The following is an 8,233-nucleotide window of genomic DNA, read 5'->3' as shown; positions in this document are numbered from 1 at the left end:
TTCTTTTTCTTATTGGCATAAAAACTAGGGAGATCCACTTGAATCTCAGCTTGTTTCAGCCGCCATGGTAGGTCTGGCGATGAGGGATCATCTTGGAGGGGGAGTTTCTTTCGTGGACAAGAAGAAGATGCGGTGGGGCAGTTGGGGTGGAGGGGAGGAGCGTGGGCCAGTTGTACTGAGGAAGGCATCGGGGAGAGGCACGTGATCCCCATGGCCAGCTGACCGCACCACGCAGAAGTGCTTGGGAAGGGCGCGCGCCTCATCGGGTAGCCGCGGGGTGTACTTTCCTTTTTGGGACGAGGTGGTTTCCTTATGTGGCCGGCCGCTCGGAAGCGCTAGCGTGCCGATGCGCGGTCGCTAGACACGTCCCCAAACAGGATCCCACGGTGCGCTGTGCGGCCGACGGAAACCAAGAATCAGTGGGTCGAACTCGGAAGTCCTCTTTCCAGTCCAAGTCCAAGAAATAAAAGCAAGATTTCCCCTTTCTTTCTCGACCTAGCGCCGTTCCTCGCCCAATCCGATCGAATCTCCGGCTGGCCGGCGATGGCGCTGGTGCCCAACTGCCCCCCGGATCTCCGGATCTACGATTCGGTTTACGATTGCGGGCTGTCCTCGCGCCGGGAGCAGGCGGAGCATAGGTCGCGGCTGCTGGACAAGATCCGGGACTCCTACCGCAAGGCGCTGGAGCGGCTCAACCCCAGGGCGAGGCCCGGCATGGCGGCGCGCTTCCTCCACGCCGGTGGTTTCTGCCTGGGCTTCGTCGACCCGGTCTCCAACGTCCTCGCCAACACGCTCGTCTCCCACGGGCGCGCGGAATCGGCCGGCGAGCGCGACCTCGTCTACGTCCCCGAGGAGAAGCTCAGGGACCTGGAGCGCCGCTCGCTGGACGGCCTGGTCACCTTCCTCACCCGCTTCTTCCCCTACCTCCCCGACTGCCACGCCGTGCGCTTCCTGCTCCTCGCCGACGCCCACCCGATGGTCGCCCTCCGCATCGCCGCGTCGGACCTCGGCATCAGCCGAATCGGGTCCGACAAGCGCGCCTTCGACGAGGCCCTCGGCATGGCCTTTAAGTGCGCCGCCATGGCCGCCAAGCACCCAGACCCTGACCGACTCTTGCGCGACTGGCTCGCCATCTCCAGCCGACTCCCCGACAACGTGGGCCTCCTCGCCGAGGTGCGCCGCCGCTCCCCGCCATCCACCCTCGACAAGGTCGCCAAGCTGGTCGACGGATCACCGCTGCCGCTCGACTCATGCCTCTGGCTTTCGTTTTTAGTCGCGGGTTCTCGTCTCGGCAGCGTGCCGCACCTGCACAGCAGCGCTCTCAAGGGGACGCTCCAGGACGCGGTCCACGGGTTCTACCTCCAGGCCCTCGCCCGGCTGCCGGCCGGCGAGCTGCGCTCCCGCTTCCACCGCAGTCTGCTCGTTGCAGGCAACTGCTATGGCCCGCTCGACCCTGTCTCCAACATCATCATCAACACCATCTGGTATGATGCAGCGTTCCCACAGACTGCAAAACTCGAGGTGGATGTCATCGGCACAATGATTCTCCACCGGATGGAGAACTGCTCCTTGTTCGGCCTCATCTCCTTCCTCTGCACGCGGCACCATCACATCGATTTCAATCAAGCTATTCGATGCTTGCTCCAGGCAAATGGCAACCTACTCCAAGCTGATCATCGCCTTGATGCTGGCTTCCGGCGGGAGTTCACCACCGGCTTGGAGAAATCCTTTTTGGCTGCTGCTAGGGCTGCCTATCACCCCAACCCTGATGCTCAAGCAAAGCTTTTGCATTCCTGTCCATCTCAGGAGATATCAAGGCTACTGCAGGGTAGTGGCCAACTCTCTTCTGAAGAAGTTCAGTGCCTTGCCAGGTTGTTGTGTCCCGAGGCCGCCTGCAGCGAGCAGCCACTTCGGCCCCATCCAGACTACTTGTTTTCGCATACAAGGATCTCCAAGAAGATAAGTGCTGCATTGAGTGCATATGCTGCAATGCTTGGTGGGGTAGGTTTGTTTCAGTCGTTGTTATGTCGCTTATATTTTTCCACATGCTTGTGCTATGTAAAAGTAGCTCACCATATTAATTTAATTTACCTCCCCTCTCCATTTACAGGAAACCATGTATGAGCTTCATACTATCTGTGGTGTGAACGAATGCGTGTCAGGCCCAGTTGGCACTGATGCTAAGTGCTACCACACTCATGCCAATTTCCTGGCAACTCCCAAAGGCGCTCAGTTTCCTACCGGCACAACTCCGTTGCTATTCTTTGCTGAGGTGTGCAATGGTGATGATGAGCACAGAGCTGGAGCACAACCCTTCGTCTGCCCTGTGTCAGTGCCGTTACCATGCGCTGGTATGATCTAGCTAACCCTGTGCAAATTGTTTTCATCGTATCCTTAAGTAAACACGTGAGAAGCATGACCATTATGTATACTTTGGTTATCTAGTTGTTGCTAAGTAGTATAGCTAGTTAATTTATTAACAACTGGCTGTTAATAAATTAATCACTTTTGCTAAGTGTGTTGATGGAATCAGATCCTCAAGTCAGAGGTACCGTGTCTGTTCGACGTAATCCTATATTGCCTATAAAAAGAACACTACAGCACTTCGACTTGGTTCTGAAATCAGCAAACTGAATAAAGGAAGTTCTGCATCTTGCCATTTGCTTCAAACATTTAGATCCATGTTTTACTGAAGATAATCTGCATTGTACTACCAATAAAGTTCTGAAACTTGTGGATTTTGATTTATTCAAAATCCTGGAATCTATCGATGTTTCTTCCGTATGTTCTGGGAAAACCCAAGTTCTGAAATTTCTAGACTGCAGCTGCTGCATCATCCTGTTCAAATATTCCGGTGATCAAGAGGTCATCTTGTGCCTCTAGTTTTTGACAGTAGTATTCTGCAGAGTAAAGATCATTTAAAATCACAAAACATCTAAATCGCAAATGAAGTGTGCCGCCAACAGATCAGTATAACCCGTAAGGAATCCGTAACCTTGTGAACCATTTGGAACGCTCCCATAATCTTGCCCTTCTATTGAACCAAGTTGTGACGTGCTGCTCTCGTTGTTAAATGTTGAAGTTTCTGCAAATAAACATGAATGCCAATCAAAATAGTATCGGTATTAAAATAAACAAGAAAGTATTTATATATATAGAAAGAACATACCACAGGCAATCTTGTTTGTCCTTTATTCCCTTTGTAACTTTAGTTGGTACTTTCTTTTTCTTCTTATAGTTTGCTTGATCTCACCTTGTTGCTGGCAATCAAAATTAGCACAAAGCGTTAGGCAGAATAGGCTTTGTTGAACCAACGGCAAAGTAATTATTTCCCATCCTATAGTATATAAAGAACATACTTTAGATATTTTTTCTTTCTTCATTTGTTTAAACCATTTCTTGTGCAGCCTTCGGTTTGAACTTTTTTCTGAGGAGATTTTCTCTTAAGGCGTAGAGTACTTAAAATTGCTTTTGATTCCTCAACTATCTCTTGGGTAGCACTTCCAGCTCGAGGGTTACTCCCACATGGATTTTTCATCCGTCCTTGAACTTCCTTATTAATGAAGCTATCAAGGTATTCTCCACCAAAATACAACATTCTTCGGACCTTGCTGCTTGAGTAGCTAAATTGCGAAATTCTGCAAGAGTAACCTATGGCGAAAGATGGCGTCCAACATTGGATTTTCAACAACATTCCTTCCACAGCTATCTTTAATAGTTCCATAGTGCTTTCCGAGTCCACCACTTTAAAATGCAATGCGCTGGCAATATCATAACATCCATCAAATCAAGAACTCTTAGAGCATGAGCACACAATATTCCTGTTCTCTCAAATTGCCCACAACTGCAGGTAGTTGTATTTCCAACGGATTACCAATACTATGCATTCATCTTCAAAGGTTGGATCTTCATGTTGACTACCAAATGCTACTGCAAATTTCCATTCAGTACTCTAGCATAAGCTGCGATAGAGCTCTCTGTACTCTGTTTGGAAACATTCAAATATGGTATGGGTGTAAACCTGGCTTGCTTGGATCAACATGGGTGTTTTGATTTTTATCCTAGGTATTTACCCCCATTGACTCGTACTCTGCATCCAGCTCAATGTCTTGTTTTCCTTGCACAGCCTGTTCAAAATGCTTCAAAAACTGAACAATATCAATCTGATTTCCGTGGTGTTCTTGGTCATCGTTTAAGGTCTCACTTAGTTGCGTGCTTTGCATTCCCAAGGTGAAAGCGTCCCTCATCTAACATTCAGCCCAATTATCTTTTGCCTCATAGATGCTATCAAACCAAGTTTGTTTCTCCACCTTCGATCTCATGATCGCTTCCTCTCACATCCTCATATATCGCTTCCTCTCACATCCTCATATTGTTACATGCAAGCACTAAACTATTTAGGAAATATCTGCTCCCTTGACGTTGTAGCTAGATAAGTGTCCTGTTGCATTCAAATATGGTATGGGTGTAAACCTGGCTTGCTTGGATCAACATGGGTGTTTTGATTTTTATCCTAGGTATTTACCCCCATTGACTCATACTCTGCATCCAGCTCAATGTCTTGTTTTCCTTGCACAGCCTGTTCAAAATGCTTCAAAAACTGAACAATATCAATCTGATTTCCATGGTGTTCTTAGTCATCGTTTAAGGTCTCACTTAGTTGTGTGCTTTGCATTCCCAAGGTGAAAGCGTCCCTCATCTAACATTCAGCCCAATTATCTTTTGCCTCATAGATGCTATCAAACCAAGTTTGTTTCTCCACCTTCGATCTCATGATCGCTTCCTCTCACATCCTCATATATCGCTTCCTCTCACATCCTCGTATTGTTACATGCAAGCACTAAACTATTTAGGAAAGATTTGCTCCCTTGACCTTGTAGCTAGATAGGTGTCCTGTTGCATTTGCGTTATGTAAAAAGTGCGCAAGCCAGAATAAGGGGTACAGTATGCTGGTGACCTGGATGATAGCACTAAGACTGCCTCGGGAATCTCCTCAATCGTTGAAGAGTGCCTCGGGAATTGAATAAAAGCACTGATATCCATATAATTCTACGATTATGCTCTATTCTCTTGAAGAGAAGGCACTTGCCGCGCTTCTGGAAATACATGTTCAACAGCCTTTCGAAGTGCAAAATCTTGATATTTTTTTTCTAGGTTGCTTCCAATTAGGAAAGTGTTATTAAAAGGCCATTAGAAAGACTCAACTGTTTCATCATACAAAAGAGCTGCGCCTAATGGGCTGGCCCAGGAATACATTTTGGGCCTAACCGTCACATAAGGTTGGAATTTGCAGCCATAGGAGGCATAATTTGCTCTCATAAAAGGAGAGGCATAATTTCTTATTTCCTGTCATAAAACATATCATTCATTATTATGTTTGGCCCAATGCCTAATTGTCGCCATAGCGGGTTCTATCTTGACATGGCACCCCGGTCTTGACTCAGTGAGATGAAAGCTTTGCTTTGCTCCCTTTTTGTATGCATGGGTTACCTTACTTTGCAATAGTAATTAGGTGCAAGTAATGTTCTATGGCTCTATGCATGATGAAAAACATTTTATCGTTAATACATTTTGAACACTTATAGTCTATGATGGGGCCATTCATGAATGACCTTTGTTGTTTGACAGAACGGGTACGGTGCCTTTACTGCGATCACATGGGGATCAGGATCGTGCATCCAGTTTGGGAAGACTTCCATGGGCGCAAGTTGGAGTTTGAGAAGATGTTCCGTGGAGAAGACCCCTGCGACAAAGATTTTGATCCTGCAGTGGACCGGTCATATTACACCAACATGAAGATCATCGACCATAGCCACGTGACGACGGAGAGGCTTAATGGTAGGGTAGAAGAGGACCGCCTTTACAATGATCCGTTGGAGGATAGTAGTGATGGGTATGGTAGCGACCTGACTTTGATGAGCGAAGAGTATGATAGTGATTTAGATTTGCATTCCATGACTGACGAGCGTCATGTCTCTCACCCCATGGTAATAACATCTTGTGGTAGCGTTTATTAAGATGTTTGTAGAATTGAGAGCCGCTGTGGGGTGTAGTGTTGTGACTATGCTACTTCAGCCTGGTGGAAGGTGATGCTCAAGTAATTTAACAAGTAGTGTCGTGACTATGCTACTCAGCCTGAGTTGAAGATGGTGCTCAAGTAATTTAACAAGTGACTACTTATGTTCAGCGATGATGGCATTTGGAAGTTGGAATTTATTGTTTGCACGGCCCCTCTGCTTTTGATCCTGTACGCTGAAATGCTTTTGTGCGAAGTTTGGTTGTGCGGCCCGGATATTTGGAATTCAAATTTATTGTGTTGTTTGTTTTGCCATGTACTATTTTATATTGCCAGAATTCTAGAAAGATCCACCGTCCATTGTTATTCTATCTGCCATGGATAACTATTTTCTGTATTCATTAGTACTCTTTCCGTTTCAAAATAGATGACCCAACTTTATACTAACTTTGTACTAAAGTTAGTATAAAGTTGAGTCATCTATTTTGGAACGGAGGGAGTAGGAGTTATGATTCGTGCTAGTCTTCTGGTACAAGCCGAGCCGCCAAAATCCAGGACCCTGTGCCAGCCAAACTCAAAAAAGGGTGGTAGCGTAGTATAGAAAAATAAATTGGCGGACTAAATTAAAGGAGAGCACAAAAAAATAATATGAAATTCCAAACCATATATGTACTCCCTCCGCATCACCCCGTGAAAAATAATATTTACAGAGTTGAGCACTTGTATAGAGACAGTAAATAGTCGGCACTACCTTCTGTGTCTACGGGACTTTACTATAATCTCTATGATATAAATGAGACACGTATTACCATATAAGAAGGGAGAATTCATCCTTGAAGCAGCACGCTGGTTTTTCCTCTCGTCCCTGGCGGCTGGAACCCTAGCCGCCGCCAGGAGATGCCAATCTTCCAGTGTCGTCTTTCGACGGCTCCCCTCCGCTGGCGACCTAGGTCATCGGTGGTGAGGGGGATCGCCGGATCCACACGTGTAGTGGCGAAGCCACGTTGAGAGGAGTGTGGTCAATTGACCACATAGGTTTTTGGCAAATCTTTTGTACACAAGTAGAAATCATGTATTTTTTTTATAAAATTGGTGAAAACACATGTATTTGACATCACATATTTGAAATGACATCATAGACTTCTGATCATGGCACCGCCACTGCAAACGTGTGAATCATTTTTACTCCCTCGTAGTCTAGGTTTTTAGGCTGTTCATCGTCTTGGCTTCAGCGGCGACAGTGACGACGCTGAATGATGCATGAGAGTTGGAAAACATATGGTGCATGTAACTAGTATCATAAGAAGTTGAAGCATGTAAACTACTTTGAATCGACCTTTGCACGTAATTAGAGGCATGATTGAAAAACTAGGACTGACCGATAGAGTATACTCATTGAACGATCTAGTAATACCATATGAATTTTTTGCATCTACGGTAGGGAATTGGGTATTCATATTACCTTTGTAGATTGTAAACCCTAGATGACGATCTCTTCGTACCAAGAACGGGCTGGAGGCCGTTCAAAGCTTCGTCCCCAATGGAGTCGCCAAAAAGTGTGTTCGCACACGAACACGTCACCGTGTACCCTCGACGCTGGGGGTGATACTCCGCAGCTCATGTCGAAGGAGACCCAACCGGCAGCGCGATACGCAGGACAATCGACAGATGCTTTTGTAGACCCGAAACCCCCCACACGTTCGGGAGGGACCCCGTCCGGGCACATGGCGGCTATGGGCTGCCCTAGGTTGATCTGATCGCTCCTAGGGCCTCGTGGATTGCCGCCCTGCAAATGAAGAACGAGCGAAGAACGAGAAGAAGAAGAACAAGGGAGAGAGATAAAAAGTAAAGGTAAAACTGGTAGATGATTTGTCCGATTGTGTGTTGTTCAATCGTCCGTCACCTCTCATCTATTTATGAGGCGGCGGGACTTACCGTACAAGAAAAGGACTCCAAATCCCGTCCAAATCTTTCCAAAATTAACCGAACTCGGATTTAGGCAAGTCCGAGACATCAGTTTGGTTTTTGACTCTCAGAGGCCATAAACAACCTTGGATGAAGATGCGCCCAAAAGTATATTTAACCCCACCAAACCGTCACAGCGGCTTGGAAATGTCACGGGAGAGGGGGAGCTGCGGGCCTCCTGCCCGTGCCCCTCCCCACATCGGCTGGGGCTCGCTAGGGGTGAGGGGGTGGTGCGGGCCTCCTGCCCGCGCC

General features: G+C 47.1%; 1 protein-coding gene across 1 annotated transcript; it reads left to right on the top strand.

Moving 5' to 3' along the window:
- Positions 1-302: 302 nt before the first annotated feature.
- Positions 303-6,186, top strand: LOC123168097 (uncharacterized). The gene is made up of 3 exons (XM_044585961.1): positions 303-2,001; positions 2,111-2,351; positions 5,629-6,186. Exons 1-3 carry the CDS (start codon positions 544-546, stop codon positions 6,015-6,017), a joined length of 2,088 nt encoding a protein of 695 aa, XP_044441896.1. The 5' UTR covers positions 303-543; the 3' UTR covers positions 6,018-6,186.
- Positions 6,187-8,233: the final 2,047 nt, after the last annotated feature.

This window comes from Triticum aestivum, chromosome 7D (assembly GCF_018294505.1).
Source record: "Triticum aestivum cultivar Chinese Spring chromosome 7D, IWGSC CS RefSeq v2.1, whole genome shotgun sequence".
Taxonomy (NCBI): domain Eukaryota; kingdom Viridiplantae; phylum Streptophyta; class Magnoliopsida; order Poales; family Poaceae; genus Triticum; species Triticum aestivum.
Note: the sequence above shows the minus strand (reverse complement) of the source record. Positions and strands in the feature narration are given on the sequence as shown.

Bases quoted from the DNA above. Each gene is read 5' to 3' on its own strand.
- LOC123168097 (XM_044585961.1), top strand. From the start codon at position 544: ATGGCGCTGGTGCCCAACTGCCCCCCGGATCTCCGGATCTACGATTCG. The intron at 2,002-2,110 runs GTAGGTTTGTTT...CTCCATTTACAG, and splicing joins ATGCTGCAATGCTTGGTGGG to GAAACCATGTATGAGCTTCA. The intron at 2,352-5,628 runs GTATGATCTAGC...GTTGTTTGACAG, and splicing joins AGTGCCGTTACCATGCGCTG to AACGGGTACGGTGCCTTTAC.